This window comes from Mesoplodon bidens, assembly GCF_964165515.1.
Source record: "Mesoplodon bidens genome assembly, chromosome: 18".
Classification (NCBI taxonomy): Eukaryota; Metazoa; Chordata; class Mammalia; order Artiodactyla; family Ziphiidae; genus Mesoplodon; species Mesoplodon bidens.
The window spans coordinates 40,531,532-40,557,653 of NC_138175.1; the positions used below are offsets into that span (position 1 = coordinate 40,531,532).

Below are 26,122 nucleotides of genomic sequence, written 5' to 3' on the forward strand. Positions count from 1 at the left end.
GGGTCTCATCTTTTAATAGGGTTGTTAAATAGAAACTTTATAAAAAGGATTTCATGAAGATTTTTTTCCTTTTCAATTTACATTTAATTCTGTTTGTCTATTTTATAATTACTGCCGAATCAGAAACAGTGAAATGGATTGATGTAGTTTTAGCCTGGTTCTTCCAGATGTAAAGTCAGTACTCTATTGTACATTATCACTGTTATTAAGTGTTGCTGTGTGATTGATACTTACTGAGAGATGTTTATTCTAAAACCGACTTTTTATGCTGAGTTAATGTGTAGTATGGTTGGGTATCTGATTACAGCATGCATTTTGGTACAGAATTGCTGCCTTAGTATTTATTTAAAATGTCCTAAAGGAAGACATTTACTTCAGGAATTAAATGTTATAAAATAGAGGGATTTAGTGACAGGCCAAAAAAAAAAAGAGTTGTGATTTTTGGGTGAAACATGGAGCTTATATAAGATACAATATTGGTATTTAGAACAGTGAACAAGAGCAGTGTTTCAAACCATGTATACTGCTATGTTTTTCATGTGACATTATATTAAGCATATTGGTTTTTATCCCTTAGTTTCTGTCTCTAAAATGGTGCTACAGTATTTGAGATTACTGTTTAAAAATTTTTATTAATGGGCAGTTTAAAAACATGATTAGTAATCTTTGAAAACAGTGGTGTTTTTTTCTTTTTAAATTGTCATTCACGTGTTCTTTTTTTCCTTACTGGTTAGTGTTCTTAATTTGTTTTCTGAGCATTTTAAGAACCTATTGAAATAGCTCCAAGGAAAACAAATAGCTTTTATGTTTAATTTCACTGTTTTAGTATTACAAGCATAGCTTAAGCTGGCTATGAAGTACTTAAAATTTTATCATAATTCATTGGGGGGACAAATTGGCTGTTCAGAGCATCTCTTTATCCCAAGTATTTCTTCTTGAAATGTAGTAGAAAAATAACACTCTACTCATTTTCAGTGCATCAGAATAAAAATTACAGGTGAAAACATTTGGAGATATACTGACAAAATAAAGTACTTTCACTACTGTCATTTTTTTTTTAACTGATGAAATGTGGATGTTACATTGGTTTTTTTGTTATTTATAACATTTGTGTATTCTACAAAATATGTAACATTGAAAACAGGCCTCAGATTGTACAAAATACTAGTTATCTTATATCATATGTCACCTAATAGTTATGAAGCGGGTTTTGTACCAAAGTATGAATCGGAAAGCTGTAATTTGTTCTGCAGTTATCAGCCTGCGTTAGAGGGGTATGATAAAGTGTGCTGCTTAAAAACTAACATTCACATCTCTGTGCATTTGACAAATAAAAATGTATATTGAGGTGCTTTTAAATCTGTAAAGCCAGTGTTGTAGTTTTCTGATAGAATGATTTTGTAGCTTTGTGCATAGCCCTGTTTTTTCATGAGTAGTTATCTGTTTTCATGACAGGTGGTCACTAACTGCCAAGAGAAAATCCAGCATTGGTGAGTGAAAGATGGTTTTATTACATTTCTGAAATACTAATGAGGTCATCTATTTGTATTTAAATAAAGCATACACATTTTTTTGTATCCCATAATTGAATTCTTCTAGTAATCTCCATTTTGAATCCTTTTGATACTAATTTATATTGTCTTTCATCATTTACTGAATTACATGTTCCCTGATTTCCTGAAGTTGTGTCACCATTTGTGTTTATTCTAATTGCTTTCTTTTTTCCTTTCTTTTCTTGTCCTTTTTTTTTTTTTTTAAGTTAGAATAGTGTTACTAGCATTATGAAGTGGAGACAGAGGAATTTTTGAACCTGACTAATCATAGCTCTATTTGGGGACTATTTTTTATATATGTAGTAGAATAATAATTTGAATCAGTTGTTTTAAAATAATGATGGGAATGTGCACAGATACATTTTCCCAAAGTTTGAAAAATCTAATTAAGTGCCTGCATCTCAGAACTTGATTTAGAGACCACACTTTTCTAGAGTGCAGAGAGAAAGCAAGCATATCTATTTTAATGTGCTAATCTATAGTTAATAGGACAATGCTTGGTAAATAACACGCTTTCCTGTGTCTTGTGAGGAAAATGCTCAATTTAATGGTGAATAAAATCTTATGAGTTGTCATGAGGTATAGCTGTTGATCTTACAGATATCAAATTACAATATATCCATGCTGTGTTTACGAAGATTTTAGTGAGAACAACAAAAGCTGTCTTGATTATTGTCTGCAGGGTTATTGCAAAATCATGGTAACTGCCCCTTTAGCGGTGAGATTAAACCTTTGGTTATACACCATCAAGCACATAATATTTTGAATTTATTTTAAGAGGCTTTTTCTTCATGCCTGAGAGATCTCCAAGGAAATAATTTATAGTTAGTGTATATCAAATGTTTTTTGGTTTAAATGCACATAGGCTGCAGGCAGTGGATAAGAGTGAAAATCGGTGCAATCTGTACACATCATTTTATTAAATTCTGACTTTTGGCTTGCAGAAATAATCTAAAACTAAATAATATCCACTTTATAAATAAAAATTCAGGGACTTCATTAATTTTCAATAAATGCAGAGTTGTAGTTGCATCCACTGGTGGTTAAGTCTGTCAGTATTTCCATAATGGACCATTCGCTTTTCATTTAACATTCAGTCCAGGTTAAAACTTGAAATGTGAGTCCTTGGTCAAGGAATTAACCATTTTTCCCCTGCTCATTTGGCCAAAGTGATCCATTTTACAAATAATTCCCAAGGGAAGTTTTATTAATGTGGACTTTGGTTTTGGTAAGGAATTCACGAAATTAGTAAAAGGTTGATTCACCCAGCATAGATACTAATTTACACAAATGTGTGACTAACAACTTGCTTCTGGTTTAAGGTTGTTTCCCTACCAGACTGAGAATTCTTTAAGGCTAAGGGACATGTTTTCATCCTTTTATCCACAGCATCTCCTACTGTGTTTGGCACATTATAGGCACTTAATAAATGTTTGAGTAAGTAAAGACCAAATATTTGCTAATTTTTGTATAATGTTTTTATAAGTACTATAGCAGTACCCAAATCTGATGAGCTTGACAGACAGAAATGCAACATTTACTTCAGGGCAGGTTCATATGACTCAGTCTCAATTTCCAGTTTTCCATAGCTCTCCAAACTAAAGCAGCTTAGCATATTTACCTTCACATATCTTAAAGTAATATAGTACCTTATCTATACATTAAACAATTAAAATAATTTTTTCTACTTAGAATTTGCTTTTTCCTCTGAATTATTTTTAATATGGCTCAGGAAACAGACTTTTATGTTTGTTTTTTTACTGAGGGTCTGCTATTGCTAGAATCCAAATGGCCAGTGAATTCACGAATTTATTATATTAAAAAACTGAAACCAAGTGTCTCCAGTTCCTCTGAAAGCCAGGAAATTGCTATTAGGGAGCATTGTGGAATTCTTGTGATGTTTTTATTATCTTAATTCCACAAAAAAGATTGAGTTTCTGCCATATGCCAGTATTATGCTGCTGTTTGGAACTGAAAGACCCTGCCATGGAGAAATTCATAGTTGGGCACTAAACAGGGAAATCACAATAATTTTTTGCTATTTGGTTAGAGATAGGAAGCAAGAACAGAGACTGGAGCTATTTTTAAGGGTGTCTCATGCACTGCTTTTAAAAGCATGTTGCTTTTCACTCTAACCTTTGGCATTAGCATAGTCTAAAATACAATTCATGTACCTAAGTTACCCTTCTTTATGAGTATATACCAATATAATGAGCAAAACAACGTGTTTTTTAAAAAATGTAGTCTTATGCTAGTGATGTTTATGCTCATTTGTGCAATTTTAAAGGATTCTTTAAGGGATGAGTATGAATATTTTACCTTAAAATTTTTCTTAATGTAGGCCACAAAATAAAAATATTTGTAGAAATGTAGGAGTAAAAATGGTCTGGGGCAATGGAGTCTGACCCCAGAAATCTCTTCCAGAAAATTAACTCAAATCCCAGAACTTTGGTGACCTAAAGACGTTTATAGTATTTGTTTAATTAATAACAGATAAAAAGGAAATGTCTGAGCCTAATAGTTGAGAATTTGTGCATCACTTTTAGAGCTAATAGTGGTTTTCAATTTAGTGAAGATTTAAGAAAATTTTTAGGTACAACTTTTTTTCCTTATGTCCTTTTTACTTAACTCAGGAAATAAGGCATTATAAAATCCACACACTATTTTCTCATTAAAATGTGGATATACTTCCTAGTGTTTGATCCACTAGGGGCTGATTATTCTGTTTGTAGATTATTTGTAATTTTTAATCTTTTAAATTCTTCCCTAAAGAACATGGGATTTGGAGCCACAGACCTACATTTGAATCCTATCACTTACTAACTTTGTCACCTTGGGTGAATTACTGAGATTTTTAGTTTTCTTCTTGTAAAGTGATAATGATAACTACTAAACTTGAAGGTAAAGTGTGAGACAATGTCTATAGAACATCCACACTGGCACTCAATAAATATTAATAGTAACTCTGAAATCTTTTTTGACAAATTTAACTAATTGTCAGATGAAGAAAGAAGGAAAAACCAAAAAACCCTCCAAAGCTTTGTAAATATTCCTGAATATTTTGTATTCATGCCATTGTCTTCTTATATCATGATGGAGAGATGGCTTCCTGAGTGGTATTGTTAAAGCTTTATATTAATGTTTTTAAGTAATTTTTATTATGAAGAATTTCAAACAAAGGGTGACAGAGTTCTGTACTGAACCCACATGTACCCATCACTCAGATTCAATGATTATCAACTCATGATTGCATCTGAACTGTTTGTTTCCTTTCAAAATAGCCTATCCTACCCTCTACCCCCACCTCCATTTTGACATTACTCTGAAGCATTTCATCTGGGAATATTTCGGTATATATCCTAAAGACATAGAAAATTGCATATTAGCTGTTTAAATTTTAAATTAAAAATTTGAAATTGGGCAGTATATTTATAGAGTTCAAACTTGAAGAAGTACAAAAGGGTATAAATGGTATGTAGTTTCCCTCTTACCCTTGTCTTCCAGTTCTCACTTCTCTTCTTGGTAAACGACTGCTCTTTACCAGTTCCCTGTGAATCTTTTCAGAAATTATTTGCACAAGGGGTGTGTGTATGTATGTGTGTGCGTATATGTATGTACGTATATGTATGTGTATTCATCCACATATTTATATTATGCTCCCACTCTTTGATAAAAATGAAATCACACTGTACACTGTACATTTAATACTCTACTTTGGAGATTGTCTTCAGTCATTAATTAACTCCTATTCTTTATGTTCCCATGAACTTCATTGTGTGTCAAATGTCTGATTTTTAGAGTTACCAAATATTTTTTGGTATTTATTTTTTTTTAAATAAATAATGGCCACATGACTTGAGAGTATGACTTATACAACTCAAAATACATCCTTGCTAAGCTGTTGTATCCATTATTTATTGTTTTTTAATAAAATTACTCCAAAATGTACTGGCTTAAAACAGCAACCATTTACCTATATATGGTTCTTTGGTTGTGCATATTGGACTGGACTTACCTCTGTTGTATTCTCCTGATCTTGTTTGGGCTCACTCGTGTGGTTGCAGCCTTTTGGTAGCTGGGTTGCCCAAAATGGCCTCGCCCACAAGTCTGGTGGCTAGTGCTTGGCTGTTAGCTGGGCCTCACTCTCCATGTGCTCTTTTATCTTGCTTACTTTACATGATGCTATAAGGGCAGCAAGAATGGAAGCTGCAAGGCCACATTCTGTTGGTCAGAGGAACTCATAAAACTAGACCAAATTCAAAAGGTGGGGAAATAGACTCCACGTGTTGGTGGGAGGAGTGACAAAAAATTTATGGTCATTTTTAATGCACTATAGATGACTTCTGTTGAACATGTCCCACAGAAAAAAGAAGTCTCATTACTTGTGTTGATTTGTGAGAATTAAATGGAATGTGGTATCTGATGCCTGGCACATACAAATCATCTGTATGTTAGGCACTGTTTGTAATCATAAATTATATGCATATGAATTGTGTAAAAAAAAAAAAAGTCTTGTTTCCTGCAAATTATCTTGAGAGTTTTTTTTTTTTTTTTTTTTTTTTTTGCGGTATGCGGGCCTCTTACTGTTGTGGCCTCGCCCGTTGCGGAGCACAGGCTCCGGACGCGCAGGCTCAGCGGCCATGGCTCACGGGCTCAGTCGCTCCGCGGCATGTGGGATCTTCCCGGACCGGGGCACGAACCCGTGTCCCCTGCATCGGCAGGCGGACTCTCAACCACTGTGCCACCAGGGAAGCCCCATCTTGAGAGTTTTAAGTAGTAAAGATATCTATGAAATTACCCGAAGCAAACTTAAATGAAAATATAGAAAAAGCTATTTTATATTGCTCAGATGTTTAATTTTAGAAAGAATAGCTTTAAATTTGGATGTAAAAATTCTGAAGCATGTGAGTTTTGAGAGGGGGGATTGTAAAGCAAACTTGACATTTGTTATTTTTCAAAGGAAACTGGAAAAAATTGTATTTTAAGAAAAAGAGTAATTAGTTTCTAGCATAGGTTATAGTCAAAGTATATAGTGAGAAATAACCAAGAGAGCATGCCTAAATAGATAAAAATCACAGGTGAAGATTTGATGATTTCTTTTTCTTTCTTTTTTCTCTTTCTTTCTTTCTTTCTCTTTCTTTCCTTCCTTCTTTCTTTCTTTTCTTTTTCTTTCTTTCTTTACTTTCTTTCTTTCTTTCTCTCTCACTCTCACTTTCTCTTTCTCTCTCCCTCTTTCTCTCTCCCTCTTTCTCTCTCTCCCCCCCCCCTTCTTTCTTTCAATTCCTCTTTCTAGTTAGTCAGTACAAATAGGTGAATATCTATATCTACCTCTGATGTTTTTGAGGGATACCTTGCCCCACAAAAGCACTGAACTATTTTAGAACAGTGCTGTGGTTTTATAGTGTGTTTCTCATGTGTTACCTGAAACAGTGTTTTCTTGCCTTGCCTTCATATGCTTATATAAAATTTATTTTTTATGCATACTATATGAAATATCGATCTGCATACCTTTAATACTTTAAGAACATTTATTCATGATGATGAGTTCACTCCTCAATGTTAGGTAAGTTTGGCAACCATATTTTTCAGAGTCTTCATTTTACTGACCACAAAGTTTTCAGTCACTGTTTTGTACAGGCAGGCCCTCTGTTGGGGCTTTTTTATTTTTATGTGTTGTAAAATCTTCCAGTTTTCTGAAGATTTTACATACTTTTGTTGTTGGGATTTCTGTTGTTATTTATGAAAATGTCCTTAGGGGCAAGGGCAAGAGGGAGGAATCATATATAAAAACGCTCTTCTCTGTCATTCTTCAGGTTTTTTTTTTTTCTGGTGTCATGTTTTAGTACACGGGTTGGGATGTTAAGTAAGTTTTGAAATTTTTGTGTATGCTGTTTCAAAGCAAATGAAGATGAAAAAAGATTCAAGTTGAATGTTTTAAGAATGATTTTTTAAGAAACAAAATCTGTATTAAGTTTAAAATTTTTTATTTTGAATATAAAATGAATACATGTTTACTGAAAGGTAGAAATAAAAGAATAAAGGTAGACTTACTCATAATTCTGAAGAGAAGCTAATTCTCTCCCTCTCACTTTTTAAGACATTTTGTTTTATTTCCTTCAGCTTCTTAATTCTTGTTTGTGTCACTGTGGTCAAATTGTAAGTGCTTAGGGTTTTTTTCTTTTCTTTTTTAAAAGAGTTAATGATTTTTAAACTGTAATTAGAATTTGTTAACTTCTAGGAGTCCCCTCACCTTTATATCATGTTTTTGGAAAAACCACACTAGTTTAATACTTAAAACATTTCTGAAAATAGAAGGCAAAATTATATGTTATAGGGGAATTCTTTTCCCCCCAAGAGTGTAAACTATTATAAAAAAAAAAATCCCTAATGACATCTCATCGTTTAGAACATAGTCTTTGAATATATTTCCAGTGTCTGTGTATTTTGGTTCACAGTTTCTCACAGTCAGCTTAAGTCCAGTGAGTATTTTGATATATCTGATTGAGGCTACACCTCAATGCGATTTGGACACCTTATGATTTTTCATCTTTGTCTTAACCGTATTAGGTTTGAAAACTACATTTCTTTGCACTCTTGATTTTTTCGGTTTTCGTTCATTTTTATTTATTTATTTTATAAAATGAGAGCAGCATGCAATAAAACTTTCAAGCACAGAGCACTGAGGCCGAAGGGTAAATATTGCAACAACAATGCTTGACTGAGAGGTGTATCATTCAGTGATAATCTAGAGTTCATGCTCTTGTTTCGAGATACAAAAGTCTAAATTCTGATGTACTAAAGACAAAAGGAGGTGTGGCTATCAGTGTATGACTAAGGAAAATGTAAGCTGTAAAAAAATTAGGCATGTGTACAATTTAACCTTTTTACTAATTTATTTTGAACTCATGACCAAATTGGTGATAGTTTTCCCATTTTTCTTTTTATTTAAATCAAGCAAGTTATAGATAATTTTGAGAATGTTATGTATTTGGTGCGTTCAAAGCCAGGATTGCTATTTTTTTCCTCATGTAAGACCTCTTGAAAAAAACAGTAACATCAAGGGATCTATGAGTGGACTTCTATTGAAATTTATGCAAAATATTTATGCAAAATATCTATTGAAATTTATGCAAAATATTATGCAAAGATCTAGAGTTTTTATCAGTTTTTTATAGGTGTCAGTGACCATAAAGGGTTATGAACAACAAACAGAAGTTTCCTTTTTTTCTAAAGTATAGAAAACAAGAAATTGAAATGATAAAACTTATGAATTATGCTTAGATTTAAGTAGAAACTGGCACAAACATTCAAAGCTTAAGTCAATTATAAATTATCACATCTAAAGTCATCTTTTCTTAAAAGTCCCTCCTGATTTGTTACAGAAATATGTATCAGTTGTAGAAAATTTGGAAAATAAAGAAAATAAAAATTGCCTATAAACTCATCACCTAAAGCTAAGACTTAGGCACTTTGAGGGCATTTCTTTCACACTTAATGTGTTTTTATATAACTTTTAAACTTTCTGACGTTGAATTCACATCTCATTCTATTCTTAGAGCAAAAGAATACTGATGAAGAAACAGGTACCAATGATAACTGACAAGTGTGAAGTTACATGTGCATGGTTGTTGGTAGAGGGCACAAATTCCTCTCTCCCAGCTTTGCTGTGTATATCCACTGTACTCTGTTGTCTCGTTGTTGAAAATGTCAATTGAAGAAATCTCGTAGAATGTTAGCTGCGTCTGTCTCTCTTTGGATAATTTCGTTTCATTAAACTTTTGAAAAATTGTAAGTTTTTATATTTAGGTTCATCTGTTACCTATTTCTAAAAATAAAGTTTCCTGATAGACTCATAAAATATAGAGAACATGGATTATTTCATCAGCATCTTCTGATATGTTCCCTAGGTATGAGTTGAGGAAAAGGAATATGAGACCATATTGCCTGAATTTTGAATACTATCATTTATCTTGATAGTATTTTATTTTGCCATGACCATTTTTTTAAAATGCTGTTGATTTAATACAGATACATTTAAATTGTTAAAAGTGTTCCCCTTCCCATCAGATTGCAGAAGGCACAACAATGTAGATCCGTCTTTCAAGAATGTTTTTATTGCTTAATATAACCTTGATAATTTTTTATGCTGCTTAAGAGGATACTTTAAAAAAATCAGTAATTCCTTTCTTTAGAAACGAAAAGATTTCTCTCTTTACAATGCCTGAATTCAGTATTCCTCTATTTTCTTAATTTTTGGGGTAGAAACTGAGGCATCCATCAAGCCAGTGGATCTTTTTAACAGAGAAGCATTGCAAAATAAAAAGACATGCTATATTTGAGTGATGATCCCTGCAGCATATGGCATAAGGCTTGGTTGCAGAGCAGGCACTCAATAAATGGTGAATTGAATTGAAACAAAGGTTTCTTGGATGCTTAATGGGACATTCTAGAGTGGGTATGATGGACTAAAAATCATTTTTAAAGAAGATTGTATATTTATTCATATATATTCCAAAACCTTTGGGTTTTATAATTTTTTAAATGAAAAACTTGAAAGCATTAACTCTGCCCCAGATCAGCCCAAATATTAACACTAATGTAAAGCCCTTTCCCTTTTTTCCCTTTAAGCATCTCTTCATGTTTTCTGCTTTTTTGTTTAGGATATTAGGTAAAGAGAATGACAGAGGAGATGTTTTTTTAAATGGGCTTAATGTCTGTTTTCTGCCTATTCCAACTTCATACATTAAAGTGAAAATTAACAAAATTTTATTTCAGTGATTTATTTTCCTTTTTTATTATTGAAAGCTGGAAATTGGAGTCTTTAATCACTTGTCTCAAAGAAGGGATGTAGAACCTTTTCTTTTGCTTTACAAAGATTTTCTTTTATCTGTTGCATTTAAGAAGACAATTAAAAATAAGGAGTTCCTCTTATATTTCTCCCATCTCCTTTTTTAGTATTCTATTATGAAAATCTTCAAACATACAGAAAAATTGAAAGAATTAAATAGATGAACCTTGATCACATGTCTATCCATACCTCAACCCTGAATCCATTTTTTTGTGATGCATTTCACAGTAAATTGTGGACATCTGCATACTTCACCTATAACTACTTGAGCATACACATCATTTAACTTACTGTCTCTCATACTTTTTATTAATACCTTATGAAAATAAGGTATTTCTCATGAGATCTGTCCTGATCTTCATCCTTAAGGTTAAGGCTAGTTTGTAGTTATGTCCTTTTTTTTTGCTGCTGCTTTTTAATAACAATAGATGCTTATCAGAAGGCTTTTATTATATTATAGCACATGATTAGCAAGACTCAAAAGAAGATTATAAAAGTTTCTTATATGCCTTATAGCAGTGCTTTAGTTCTTATTTTCTATAAGGATCATTGCATGAGGATGTCTGATGCAAATTAAATGTTATTTATTGGATAATTCTTTTAAATTAAGAATTGAAGGCTGAACCTAATCTGTAAGGATCAGATACGGTGAAGCCAAACAAAGAGGTCTATATAGAATAAATAAGTAGGCTTTAGAGGTTTATCCTAACTATATCTGGGTTTTATTTTCCATTTGAAAAGAATCATTTTAAGCAGTCTCTTCTTTGACTACATATTTTACAGTCTCCAAAAATTTAGTTATATATTTCTCAGTGGCAAAATAGAAAAAAAGCTATTCAGTTTTGGTACAAATAAAGATAGGTACAACCTTCCATAACACATTAGTTCTTAGAGTCATTTTTTCGTTTTCTGTTTTATAGGCTTTGTGATCTTTAATGGGATTATTTAAGCCCTAAGTATGAGAGGGACTACATGGAGATAACTGTTTGACCAGGCACTTGATGCTGGATATTTCCACTAGTGGGAATTTCAGGGAGAGAGTTCCTCAAGCCATAATTTCTCCCAGAGACACTGCTTGACTCCTACTTGCCTCCCTTCAAAAAGGATTTCTTCATGAGCTGCTTTTTAAATTATCTTCTCCTTTCTTTTTGTATTTTTAGAAAACAATTCAAAATTTAGAAATAGCAACTCCAGTCTTAAACTGTTCTCCAATGTGTCCACATTTTTGTTATAGAGAGAATTATTGATAAGTTTAAAACTGAATATGCGTGCTTTGGAATAATACTGATATTGATCTCTTGTAGCACCTTGATTGAACGTACTGTTCTTTTAATATATAAAAGAGATGTTTTGTTAAAAGTCCCCCCCTTTTCAGGTGTATTTACCGGAATAGTATATATTGAATGCTAACTTGAATACTAGCTGTTTAACGATTGTAGGAACATTTAGACATCTAAGCATTTGCAAAATTACTTATCTAAAACTGCTAGTGTTTGTAGATTTAATACTGAGTTCACTGTGTGCAGGTATTGTGTCACATCAGATCTTTATGGACAGTATCCCATTTATTGCTTGCACCAATCCTGTTTCCAAAAGCTTCCTGAATTGTTACATTTAGCTATACTTTTAGCAGTAAGTTGTGCTATTTGTATCAAATTGAATGAATTTGACATAGTAGAATTATCTTAGTGGGTAATATAGTCTTTCTTTAAAATTTTAGAATTGGGGTTTTTTTGATGCTTCATGGAAAAAGGGTCATTGGATGCTCAGTGTAGATGTACAGTGCTGGGCAGGGTGTTAGACCGTTTATATTTAGCCCTCTTTGAATCTGTGCGATAGTTAGGCATTATTCCAATTTTACCATTGAAGATACTACAACTGGGGTTAATTTGTTTATGTTAAGTGGTGAATCTGGGATTGACCCTCTGGTGTGACTTCAAAGCCATGTTCTTTCTGGTATATAGCCCTGTTCATGAAGTTTCCTAACATTTTATTCATATAAAAATGTATCCAGAAGGATCATTTTTGCCTTAAACAAATAAAGACATTTTATGTTTATTTATAAAAAAGGATTCAAGAGGAAATTTTTTTAAAAAACACTAGAACATTAGAAAATGAAAACTCTTGCTTGAAAGAATACAGGTCAGAAGACCTAGGTTAAGGTCATTGCTTATTGCTTACCTCTCCTTGATAGAGTAGATCTAATTTCTCTTAAACGTGTGTTTTTTTCCATTTTCCTTCTGTTTTCTCTTTTGTAAGAGGAAAATGTTGATAAGTGACATTTACTGCAGGAATATTTTAGGATGAATAACAATATATATGTGAAATTTCTTGGTATTTTTAAGACTAAATGGGATGATTTTTATTATGTTACTCTTGCTTTAGGGGAGCTAAGGAGTAAACTGAAACCAATTCCATGATTTTTATAAAGCAGCCATTTTTATTATCTGGAGAGTGATTATCTATGCTGCAATTTATTCTAATTTTAATTGAGCCATATCTACATGTTCTTTTAAATTACTTGCTGAAATGATGAGTTTTTTGTTTTTGTTATTTTTTAAAATTGAGACCACCACCTGTCTGCTTTAAAAAATTTCAGTGCTCTGGTTTTGCTTGCAGCCTGCTGCCTAGCAGGCAACCATTAGGAAACCTCATATCCAGAGGAGGTTTGAAAAGAGGTATCTCATTGTAGGGCTATTCAGTTCCAGCAGGTGTGAGAACTGAGTAGGGTTCACAGTGTGGAAACATATGACCATTTCTGCTCCTACAAAATTACATCCTTTAGTGGTTTGAAATTACTTTATTTAGGTGGCTCTGTTTAGATAAAACATGGAACAGACTCCAAGGCCCAATCGAAATGCTTTTTATATTACCTCTACCTAATTTCTTTTAGCCCCTGATTGATTGTCTCTCACCTTAATAACATTAGTATGAATAACTGAAGGGTTGATGACTCCACCACATTTTTCAACCTAAAGTTTTCCGAGGAGAACTGAAGCATCTGATCAAATTTTGTGTTCGTGATTTCTATTCCAAAACCAGTGTTTATTTAGTCAAAAGCTTTTATCTTCTTCCTTCATCTTGAGCCCGTGTCCCTGCAAACTCACTGTCTCCCTTAATTTCCAAATTTTATTTAATTTAGATGATCCTCTACCTTAGGGAACACTAATTCTCAAAATGTGTGTGTTCTACATCTAAAAGCTAATGTCCCTGAGAGTCTTTATTCTTTGATATATGTATGGTGGAATAATGCCATTGCTAAATTTTATAAAAACACGATTTTAAAATTAAAAAACACTTTAATCTTTAAATTGCTAAAATTAGGTGTTTGATTAGCTTGTCTTATGATACATAGTCTACTCGAGGAATTGTTAATTTGTGTATTAATTTAGTATTTGGTATTTTTTTGTCAACAGGAAGAAAGTAGATAATGACTATAATGCCCTTGAAGAAAGACTCAGTACCTTGCCTGATAAGTTGTCTTATAATATCATGGTATGTTTGGTGTGTTTCTTTTAAAGTAATATGTTGTCTCTTGTAAAGATATTAACTGTGTAGAGTAAAAAGACGTTTCTTTGCTTTATGTGTATTGATTCACAAATTGCCTCCCTGATGGCCTCGATCAGAGGTAGCTACCATAGCAAGGAAGGTTTGTTTTTGTTTTACTTTATAATAATACACTAATTGTAGTAATAGTTGGTATGTACTTTGCCTTTTTTCAGATTTATATTAAATTATCATGTTATGATGGCATAAATGTTAGCATAAAATTTGACATATTTGGTATGCAAATTTACTATGTTAGAAAACTAGTTACAACAGAAATGTGGCATGTAGTCATTTCCTGTTAGCCAGAGCAGGAATACACCATAATGTTGTGTAATTCACAGAATTAAACCCTAGAACATTGATTTTATATAAAAAGGTGCTGCAGATTTTTGTTTGCATGATGTTTCATATCGACATAGCAGTCTATTCGTGAGCCCTGAATTAGATTCTTTCATTGCATAAATATTCTTTTTCATGAAAACTGTGTTCTTAATTAAATTAGCCCAAATATTTTGAAAATGTATTGTTCTTTATTATACCAGCTCAAATATTTCGTAAATTTTGTAAACCCTTTAAAGCTATGCATTTGTTAATTCCTGTTTCGCTCAAAAAAGAGACTGTTTTCTCAGAAATAATTTTCAGTTTTTAAAAATCAAAGTTATTCTTTATTAACTTAACATTTTATTTCTAGTTTGCTTTCATTTAGATTTATGAATGAGCAAAAAATATAGACATTCAGAAGCAACACTAATTTCTCTGAAAGCTATATGTAAATATGCTCTTTTCTTGTTTTAATGTTGATTTATTAACCTAAAACAATTTTCTATAGGTTTTCCTAGTGAAATTTTAATATAATGTTAAATTTCCATGAAATTGACATTTTATTTTTCCTAGTGTAGAGATAAAAAGGACCTTCACACAGAGCTTTTAATGCTGCTTTATAAAATGTAGTTTTTAGTGTTTTTAATTTTTTTGCCTCCCCCCCCCTTTTTTTTTTTAAACAATAGGTACCATTTGGCCCCTTTGCCTTCATGCCAGGAAAACTTGTCCATACTAATGAAGTCACTGTTTTACTTGGGGACAATTGGTTTGCAAAATGTTCAGCAAAGCAGGCTGTGGGCTTAGTTGAGCACCGGAAAGAACGTATGTACCAATTATAAATGATGTTTCTTTGCTGGATGTGTATTGGTTCACAAAGTGCCACGCTGATGGACTGTTTGCTATTAAAAGTACCTTCCATTGATTTATTAGATAAATATAACAAATATCCAGGCTATTTGTGATTCTTTCGAATTGGAGGTAGTTTGAGCTGATCCAGCATTTGAGAATGTGGGCTGGAGAATGGAACATCTGGTTGGAAATGTCACCCACATTAGTATGTTTTCGGAAATTACCAAGTGTAAAAGTTACCACATATGGTTTTGTAGGTAGAAGTTGGATAGGTATAAGAATTGGGGTCATTTGATACTTTATAATTGGTTTGTTTTAGATGCTTTTCATAGACTTCCGCTTTTTAATACTTTAGCACAGAGAAGGAATTTACTTCCTTCTCCTTCTCTTTATTGAACTAAGATAAATACCTATTTGCAAAAGTAGAAACAGTTCTTAACCATGCATTTTGGTTTGGAAGAAGTCACATTTCCATTTTACAGAAGAAAAGACCAGGTGGGGAGAGATGCTACCTAAAATGTCACCCTTAAACTTAAGTGGTTTGAGGTTTCTGCCTCATTTTATTGAGGTAGTTCTAGTTTTCTTTATCTGTGATATCGTTTATTGATTTATACATATCCACACACACACGTTGTGTAGTTGGATGGGTTGGCTTGGGTGCTAGCTTAGTTGCGTTTTAAAATTAGTTTTATTTAATATCTAATCTATGTTCTTATTTCTGTAATAGCATACTTAAATTGATAGTATAATATCACCCCTACCTGATTTTTAGCCTTCTAGTTAAATATGCGTCTGAAAATAAATTTTTGAGGCTCCTTCTGTATAAATGAGGTCATGTAGATAGAAAACAGCTGAGTTTTCTGAAGCTGAAATTATTTCACTTATACATGAGTGGGTACTAGTTGGAGAACTCATTTACTCAGTGAAAATTCTGGAATCTATATTTGGAGACTCTAATTACAAATCAACTCCTATAAGTTTATAATTGATATATATTTTGATCTTTTATGCCACTAATCAGAATCTTATTGTTTGGCTTGTGTATAATTTCTGGCGATGATAATTCTTTTGGCATTTCTACATTAAAGTAAGTCATGTATATTAGAGCAAAGAGAATGGGCATAATTCTTTAAAGGCCTTTCTTAATGGTGAAGGCTTTCTTTATCTACTGGGGTAACTCTGCTGATATGAAATCAGTTCATAGTCTTTTGAAGTTTGTTCACTTTGATTTTCATATGGATATTTCAGCAAAGAAAGCTTTAGAATCAATTTGACTTATATTAATGGAAGAATACTTTTAATAGAATAGAAAAATATTTTCTGGTAAATCACTTTCCAATGTTAAATACGGTTTTAGGAAGTGACCAAAACGATGACTTTTCGGGTCGATATTTATCTAAAATAATTTTCAGAATACATAAATAATAAATTATGTTTGAGAATCTATTTTGCTAAATGAATTCTAAAAAGTTGTTATCACACAGTTTTATAATAATTCATAATAACTGAAGAAATTGTTCAGGCATATTATTGTACTTAACATTTATTAAGAAAAGATACTTTATTTTCCTTAAGGCAGAAGAAATAAAGCAGGTTAAACATACCTACCTCAGTGTCAACAGAGTGATTGGGGAAGGTGAAGGGAGGTCATTGCATGTTTAAAAAGTAATCAAAATACAGGACAAAATGGATTTAACACCACAATAAAAGGATTCAGAGACAGTGACTCAGAGGAAGATCATTTGTAAGAGGAAGATGGCAAGCTCAGTGTCCTACCCTTTTGCTCACATCTGGCATTTTGCCATTTAACATGAATATGACCAGCTTTTTAAAGTGTTTTATTTTTTAAAATTATCAGAGCAAAGTTGACTTTTTATTTGGTATACAGTTCTATGAGTTACAACACTTGTAAAGATTTGTTTCACCAGCACCACAATCAGGAAACAGAATAGGATACAGGATATACCTTAGGACATGGGACCACACCAAAAACTCTCTCAATGTTTCCCTTTTGTGGTCACACCCTACCTCTACCCCCAAGACCTGACAACCACTGATCTATCACCTTTTCTAGAATGTCATATAAGTGGAATCATGCACTAGGTAACCTTTTGAGACTTCTTTCACTCACTATAATGCCTCATCTAGGTTCTGTGTATGAAAAATTTCATTCCTTTTTATTGCTGAGTAGTGTTCCATTACATGCATGTACCACAGGTTTTCTGTTTACCTATTGAAGGACATTTGGGTTTGCTTCCAGTTTTTTGGCATTTACAAACAGTTGCTATAAACCTTTTTGTACAGGTTTTTATGTGATCATAAATTTTCTTTGCAGTTGAGAAATACCTATTGTTTTCTTTTAGTGTCTTCGTCTGGCTGGCCTCATAGAAAGTATTCCTTTTCACTATTTTGAAAGAGTTTAAGAATTGGTGTTAATTCTTCTTTGTTTGGTAGAATTCATCTGTGAAGCCATCTGTTCTGAGCTTTTTTTTTTGGCTGTGTTGGGTCTTCATTGTGGGCTCTTCATTGTGGCATGTGGGCTTCTCTAGTTGCATTGCGCATGCTCTAGAGCACGGGGGCTCAGTAGTTGTGGCACTTGGGCTTAGTTGCGGTATGTGGGATCTTAGTTCCCCAACCAGGGATTGAACCCAGGCCCCCTGCATTGGGAGCATGGATCCTTAACCACTGGACCACCGGGGAAGTCTCTGTTCTGGGCTTTTCATTGTTGGGAGGTTTTTGATTATTGATTCAGTCTTCTTACTTGTTCTACGTCTACTCAGATTTTCTGTTTCTTCTCATTTCAGTTTTAGTAGTCCATATGTTTCTAGGAATTTGTCTCTCTAGGTTATTCAGTTTGTTGGCATTCAACTGTTCACAGTATTCTTTTATAATCCTGTTTCTGTAAAATAAGTAATATTGTCTCACTTTTCTTTCTGTTTTTTTAATTTAGCTTTTTATTTAAGATTCTGCTTTTTATTCTTCCTCCTGCAGGTTTACTGCATATTTCATTTCAGGTTCTATATGTGATTATAAAGGCATCTCTGCTTTTATTTCTGGTTTTAGTGACTTGAGTCTCTCTTTTTCTTAGTCAGTCTAGGTAAAGACTTGTCAATTTTGTTTGTCTTCTCAAAGAACCAGCTTTTATTTTTGATTTTTCTCTCTTGTTTTTCCATTCTCTATTTTGTTCATTTCTAATCTTTGTTATTCCTTCCTTTTGCTTGCTTTGGATATAGTTTATTATTCTTTTTCAAGTTTCTTAAAGCATACAGTTAGGTTATAATTTGAGATCTTTCTTTTTTTAATGTAGTTGTTTATAGGTATAAATCTCAGCATTGCTTTCTCTGTGTCCTATAAATTTTAGTATATTGTGTTTTCATTTTTCTTTATCTCAAGGTATTTTCTAATTTGCTTTGTGATTTCTACTTTGACCCATTGCTTAATTCAGTGTTTTGTTAAATTTCCACGTGTTTGTGAATTTTTCAGTTTGCCTTCTGTTGTTGGTTTCTGATTTCATTCCATTGTGATTGGAAAAAAATACTTTGTGTGGTTTCAATCTTGTAAAAATTTTTAAAGACTTGTTTTTTGACCTATCACATGGTCTTTCTTGGAAAATGTTCCATGTTTCCCTTAGAAGAATATGTATTCTGCTCCTGTTGGGTGGAATGTTCTGTATGTATCTGCTAGGTCTAGTTGTTCTATAGTGCTGTCAAAGTCCTCTTTCCTTAATCGTTCTCCTTTCTGGTTCTTCTGCCCTTTATTGTAAGTGGGGTATTGACATCTCCAATTCTTACTGCAGAACTGCTTGAATTGTGCAAATTTTTGCTTCATATATTTGAGGCTCTATTGTTAGGTGTGTGTATTCTTATAATTTTATTCTTTATTTAAAAATTTTATTGAAGTATAGATGATTTACAGTGTTGTCTTAATTTTTGTTGTACAGCAGTGTGATTCAGTTATACATATATATTCTTTTTCATATTCTTTTCCATTATGGTTTATCACAGGATATTGAATATAGGTCCCTGTGCTATACAGTAGGACCTTGTTGTTTATCCATCCTACGTATAATATTGGGTTGGCCAAAAAGTTTGTTCGGGTTTTTCTGTAACATCTTATGGGAAAACCCAAATGAACTTTTTGGCCAACTCAGTAGTTTGCATCTGCAATCCCAAATTCCCAATCCTTCCCTCCCCCACTCCCCCTCCCCCTTGACAACCACAAGTTCTCTGCACCTGTGACTCCTGTTTCTGTTTTGTACCTGTGTTCACGTATGTCGTATTTTAGATTCCACATGTAAGTGATATCATATGGTATTTGTTGTTCTCTTTCTGACTTACTTTGCATAGTATGATAATCTCTTGGTCCATCTGTGTTGCTACAAATGGCATTATTTCATTCTTTTTTTTATGGCTGGGTAATAGTCCATTGTATGTATATACCACATCTTTATCCATTCATCTGTCAATGGACATTTAGGTTGTTTCCACGTCTTGGCTATTGTAAATAGTGCTGCTATGAATATAGGGGTGCATGTATCTTTTCAAATTTTAGTTTTGTCCGGATATATATGTCCAGGAGTGGGATTGCTGGATCATATAGCAACTCTATTTTTAGTTTTTTGAGGAACCTCCATACTGTTTTTTCCATAGTGGCTGCACCAATTTACATTCCCACTAACAGTGTGGTAGGGTTCCTTTTTCTCCACACCCCCTTCAGCGTTGTTGTTTGTAGACTTTTTGATGTTGGCCATTCTGACCGGTGTGAGGTGGTATGTCATTGTAGTTTGGATTTGCATTTCTCTAATAATTAGCGATGATGAGCATCTTTTCATGTGCCTATTGGCTATCTGTATCTCTTCTTTGGAGAAATGTCTACTTAGGTCTTCAGCCCATTTTTTGACTGGGTTGTTTGTTTTTTTGTTATTGAGTCATATGAACTGGTTATATATTTTGGAAATTAAGCTCTTGTCAGTCGCATCATTTACAAATGTTTTCTCCCAGTCCGTAGGTTGTCTTTTTATTTTGTTTATGGTTTCCTTTGCTGTGCAGAAGCTTCTAAGATTAGGTCCCATTTGTTTATTTTTGCTTTTATTTCCGTTGCCCTGGGAGACTGACCTAAGAAAACATTGTTACGATTTATGTCAGGGAATGTTTGCCTATGTTCTCTTCTAGGAGTTTTACAGTGTCATGTCTTGTATTTAAGTCTTTAAGCCATTTTGAGTTTATTTTTGTGTATGGTGTGAGGGTGTGTTCTAACTTTATTGATTTGCATGCGGCTGTCTAACTTTCCCAGCACCACTTGCTGAAGAGACTGTCTTTTCCCCACTGTATATTCTTGCCTCTTTTGTCGAAGGTTGACCATACGTCTGTGGGTTTATTTCTTGGCTATTTTGTCCATTGAACCATATGTCTTTTTTTGTGCCAGTACCATGCTGTTTTGATTATTGTAGCTTTGCAGTATTGTTTGAAGTCTGGAAGGGTTATGCCTCCTGCTTTGTTCTTTTTCCTCAGGATTGCTTTGGCAATTCTGCATCTTTTATGATTCCATATAAAAGTTAGGATTATTTGTTCTAGTTCTGTGAAAAGCATCATGGGTAGTTTGATGGGGATTGCATTAAATCTTGCTTTGGGTAGCATGGCCATTTTAACAATATTAATTCTTCCAATCCAAGAGCATGGGTTATCTCTCTATTTCTTTGGGGTTATCGTTTCATTTCTTTGGAACCATCTTCAGCTTCCTTTATTAATGTTTTATAGTTCTCAGCATACAAGGCTTTTACCTCCTTGGTGAGGTTTATTTCTCAGTATATAATTGTATTCTTGATAGATTGAACCTTTTATCAATATAAAATACCCCTTGTCTGTTGTAACCTTTTTTGACTTATTTTGTTTCATATTAGTGTAGCCACTCCAGTTCTTTCTTGTTACTCTTTGTTTGCATGGAATATCTTTTCCATCCTTTTGCTTTCAACCTATGTGTGTCCTGAGAAGTAAAGTGAGTCTCTTTTTGATGGCATATAGTTGGATCTTGTTTTGTTTTTGTTCTTTTTCCCCAATCCATTCTCCTAATCTGTGCCTTCCTACTCCATGGTACTTTAATACATTTACATTTATAGTAACTATTTATAGGGCATTGCCATTTTATTATTCTTTGGTATGTCTTATAGCTTTTGTACCTCATTTCCTTCATTCTGCCTTGTTTTGCGTTTAGTTGATTTTTTTGTAGTGAAGTGTTTTGATTCCCTTCTCATTATCTTTATTGATAGTTTATAGGTATTTTGATTGTGGTTATCATGGAGATTACTTACAACATCCTAAGGTTATAGCAGTGTATTTTGAACTGATTCCAGCTTAACTTCAGTCACTTAGGAAAAAAGCTATTTCTGTGTAGCTCTGTTCCCCCCTTTATATTATCGATGTCACAGATTATATCTTTATATTGTATACCGATTAACATAGATTTGTAATGATTTTTTATGCGTTTCTCTTTTACATCCTGTAGCAAATAAAAAGTGGAGTTACAAACCATAATGACTGTAATACTATTTTAAATGTTTGCCCACATTTACCTTACCAGAGATCTTTACATGTTCATATGGATTCTAGTTATTGTCTAGTGGCCTTTCATTTCAACCTGAAGAATTCCCTTTAGTTTTTCTTGTAGGGCAGGTGTAATGATAAGGAACTCCTTTAACTTCTGTTTATCTGGAAATGTCTTAATTTATCCTTCATGTCTGAAGGACAGTTTTTAATATCTCAGTACTTTAAGTATTTCAGCCCACTGGAGTTCTGACTTCCAAGGTTTCTGTTGAGATCTCTGCTGATATTCTCATTGAGGATCCCTTATATTTGATGAGTTTTTTTCTTGCTGCTTTGAAGATTCTCTCTTTGTCTTTCAAAAGTTCGATTATGTGTCTTGGTGTAGGTCTAATTGGGTTTATTCTACCTGGAATTAGTTGAGCTTTTTGGATTTGTATCAATAGATTCATGTCTGGGCAAATTCAAAATTATTTTTCAAATAATCTCTTTTCCACTTTTTTTCTCTCCTCCTTTTGCAACTCCCTTAATGTATGTATTAATCCACTTGATATGTCCCATAAATCCCTTAGGCCCAGTTCACTTTTCTTCATTTTTTTTCATTCTGTTCCTTAGACTTGATAATGTCAAATGTCTGTAATCTTCAAGTTCACTGATATTTTTCTTCTGCTTGCTCAAATATGTTGTTGACCCCTCTAGTGAATTTTTCAATTCAATTATTATATTTTTCAGCTCCAGAATTTGTGTTGGAGCCCTTTTTATAATTTCTCTTTATGGGTATTCTCACTTTGTTCATATATATTTTTTAAAATTTCCTTTAGCTCTTTGTATTTCCCTTTAGCTCTTTGAGCATAGGAGAGCAGTTGTTTTAAAGTCCTTTTCTAGTACATCTGATGCCTGTGTTTCTTCAGGGACAGTTTCTGGAGATTTATTTTGTTCTTTTGAATGGTCCGTGTTTTCCTGTTTACTGTATGCTTTTTGATATTTTGATGAAAGTTGGGCATTTGAAAACACAACCACCTCTCCCAGTCTTTGCAGAATGGTGAGAAGGACCTTCACTAATAAGCTAGGCATTCTTTAAGCCTTTGTATTAACCCAAAGTGAAAAGTTTTGTCTTTTGTGTGTTTTCTGAGCATGTCTTTCCTGGGCCTGTGTATGGATTTTTGATTTCCCTATATACATGGCTGCTTTTGAATATTTTACTTTGCCAAAGATTCTCACCTCAACTTCTCTTTGCAGCCTCAGGATGTATGTTGTATGGCTCAACTTCTAATCTGGCTCAACCTCTAATCTCTTGCCCTAGACATCTGCAGAACTGTAGTCCTCCTGCAGCTTCCAACAGCAGTGCCAGCTAATTGCTTCCCCCCTGAGGAGGCCTGGTTTAGGTGAGACAGATACCAGTATTTCAGACAGCCCCCAGACTGGTTAGAATGTTGCAAATACAGTCTAGTTTGTTCTCTGTGTTTCAAGGCAGGGATCTGGGCTGCCACCTTCTCCAGACCAAAACTGCTCCACACTAGGGAGTGGGCGGGGAAAGGCAAGTAAAAATGCCATGAAATTTCCTGCCATTTTGACTGTGGCTTTTTCTTGTTTGGGTGTTTGCATGGTTGTAGACCTTTGAGTGTTTTCCAGAGCCCCTCTAAGATATTTTAGTTAGTTTTCATGTTTTTGATGTTTTTCGGGGAGGCAGGGAAAGCTTGAAGCTTCTTAGTCTGTAATTTTGCTCCTTGTTATTTTAAAGGAAGATTTTATTTTCCTTTGAGCATAGGACACTTCAGAGCACGTTTGTAGTGAGTAAATGTAGTGAGTGATTAACTGGAGGAAGGAAGGAATGAGAAGAAGATCCTGGAGGTGATGAGATTCGAAGCATAGATAGAAAATGTAGCTTTGGAAAATATCGATGAAGAAGAGAAAGAAGCAAGAGTAGGTGAAGAATATTTGGGTTGAAGACATTAGACTAAAATCTTCATAGTAATAAAGTGAAGTTTATTTGTTCAGAAGTAGGAGAGGTTAGGATCTTGAAGTGCATGTGGACTATATATTATGGGAAATGTGATATGGCCATCAACAGACTTTTATGATTTATCTTATGAGGCAATATGTGTATTCTTTAGTATCTTCAGTGAGACATATCTTAAATGCATTGGTATTTTGTTACAGAGTATAAGTTTATGATTTTTGGTTTTATCTTCAGAATAAACATAAATAGCTTTAAAACATCATATACCTTAAAACATATAATAAAAAAGTAGTATCCTTCTCTGTCCCTCTCTGCTCCCAGTTCCCATTCCCTAGAGGTATTTCTTTTAGTCTTTAGGCTAATCTTTTGCTTTGCTCTTTTTATGCATATTTCCCAAGTACTTTGCATATTCTGTTTTCTTGATTTTTTTTCCAATTTTATGTAGTATCTACTAGTTGCCTGCGTATAATTAAAGGGGAACATTTAGCTCATGTTCTTCTCCCCGTTCCTCAATCATTTTAATATTTTTTATTATAATTTTTGTTTAATCAGTGTTCATTCTTAGATATAATTCCATTTCCATTCTTGAACAGCCTTTCATTTGAAGTTTACTGCTTTTTTTTTTGTTTGTTGCATAATGTTATGTATCTATCATTAATTCAACCAAACACTTTCATTTTATTCTTAGAGACTTCTTTACTGGAGTCCTTCATATTTGCTCCCATCTTGAATTTCAAAGAATGGCTATCTTTCTAGTGTCTTCCTTTATCACTGTACCATATCTTTGCCTCTTATTTATTCCCATTTCTTGGTTCCTATGGCATCTCCTTTCAAGTTTTAGCTTTTAGTAACTTTCTAGGAAGGTATGTGGGAGATACATTTTTTGAAATTTTGCATGTCTGAAAATATTTTTTATACTCCTGCTTTTTGTAACTAGTCTATTTAGAATTTGAAGTTTAAACAATTTTGAAGGCCTTCTGTCTTATGGTGAAGTAGTGTCTGTCTTATGTAGTGAAGACTTCAAATATTTGGTGATCATTGGCTAACCATTCATACTTAAGAGTTAAGCACTGTTAGGAAACTGTGTGGGCAGAGTTTGTTGACTAATAGCTTTTCCGTAGGGGGTTAAAGTTGCAAGATGATTTTTCTCATTAAGGGATTGACAAAAAATTCAGCAGTTTTGGAGTTAATTAGCATCCTACAAAAGAATTTTCTAATCATCACCTAGTGTTTTGAGAACCAGGCTGGATGTCTCAGGGTTCAGTATGTACACTGGTTTCACCAAGACATTTCCTATTCTCTTCTTGGTTCTTCACCCCTCCCCACAGTCCCTGCAGACCACTCTAGGCTGTAAATGTTTTGCTAAGTCAAGGAGGGAAATTACCTGGCTATGCTTTGGGAGGAGGGGGTTTGGAACGTAATCATTCCATTCAACCTTAATTCAGATATTTGTTTTTAGTTCACCCTTTCCTTCAGAAATATTTCCAGGAGAGGAGCCTTCTCCAAGTCCTACATCTGCAGCTTTACAACTGCTGCAGTTTCAGCTTTTTCTGTTGTGCAAAGTGAGTTACCAGTTGTCCAGTTTCCAAAACTTGGTTGACATCGTTTGTCTGCTATATTCCTTGTCTCCTTTCCCATTATCTTTGTCTCTATGCCTTCATAATTTTTTTCTTAGTTGTTATTTTAATAAGGTATGGGGAAGAAGTAAATTAAGTGCATGAATTCAGTCTGTGTTAAAGCAGAAATACAGACCTTTGAACTGGTTTAAGGAGAGATCCTATACAGAGGTTTGTGAACATTTCCACCAGGGGGCATGTCCTGTTGAAACTGTTGAAAGAATACTGAAAAATTCCAACACACAAAAGGAGAGAGATTGGAATGGAGTGGTTACAAAGGATTCAGAAGAGACTTGTCTTCACAGGCCTGATTCTATTCAGTACATATGAGTATATGGCTAGGTAGAAAGATTGCTTTCGTGAATGATGTTTGTAACTTTTATTAGGCTTTGCAAATAATTTTTATTACATTTAAAACTTTATTCCTTTCAAATATATATAATGCCATAAGCTGTTAACTGAATATTTCTAAATATTTGGTCCTACATAGTGAAGAGTATATATCATTTATCTTTAGGTGAAAATGGTTCTGCTGAAGTAACGAGTTTTTAGATTTTCTTTTCTAGTTTAAACAGTCTTTAGAACTTGCACTGTTAATTTGCTTTCAATCTCTCCTTTTATTGCTTAGTGCAAAGAATTTCAGCTAGTTCTAGACAAATTATTATAGATTCTGAATTAGTGAAGACTTTAAAATATTAGGTTATGCTTGCTGCAGAAATAACATGCAGCCTGGTTTTGTCAGCTAAACAAGTAATAACTATACCAAATCTATACTTTTAAAATCCTATAAAATTTAACTTCTGATTTTTAGTTACAGTGGTCATTGTTTGAAAACAATCTTTTGTTCTTCTTTCCTCCAAATTATTTATTTCTTTCTCCAATGTTAGTTG

At 33.4% G+C, this 26,122-nt stretch overlaps 1 protein-coding gene across 1 annotated transcript in view; it reads left to right on the forward strand.

Moving 5' to 3' along the window:
• URI1 (URI1 prefoldin like chaperone) overlaps positions 1-26,122 on the forward strand; it is a 65,579-nt gene that overhangs the window by 25,971 nt on the left and 13,486 nt on the right. Inside the window, exons 2-4 of the mRNA XM_081216184.1 lie at positions 1,456-1,490; positions 13,818-13,896; positions 14,958-15,093. Of these exons, the coding sequence (XP_081072310.1) occupies positions 1,456-1,490; positions 13,818-13,896; positions 14,958-15,093 (250 nt within the window). The remainder of the gene's footprint in view (positions 1-1,455; positions 1,491-13,817; positions 13,897-14,957; positions 15,094-26,122) is intronic.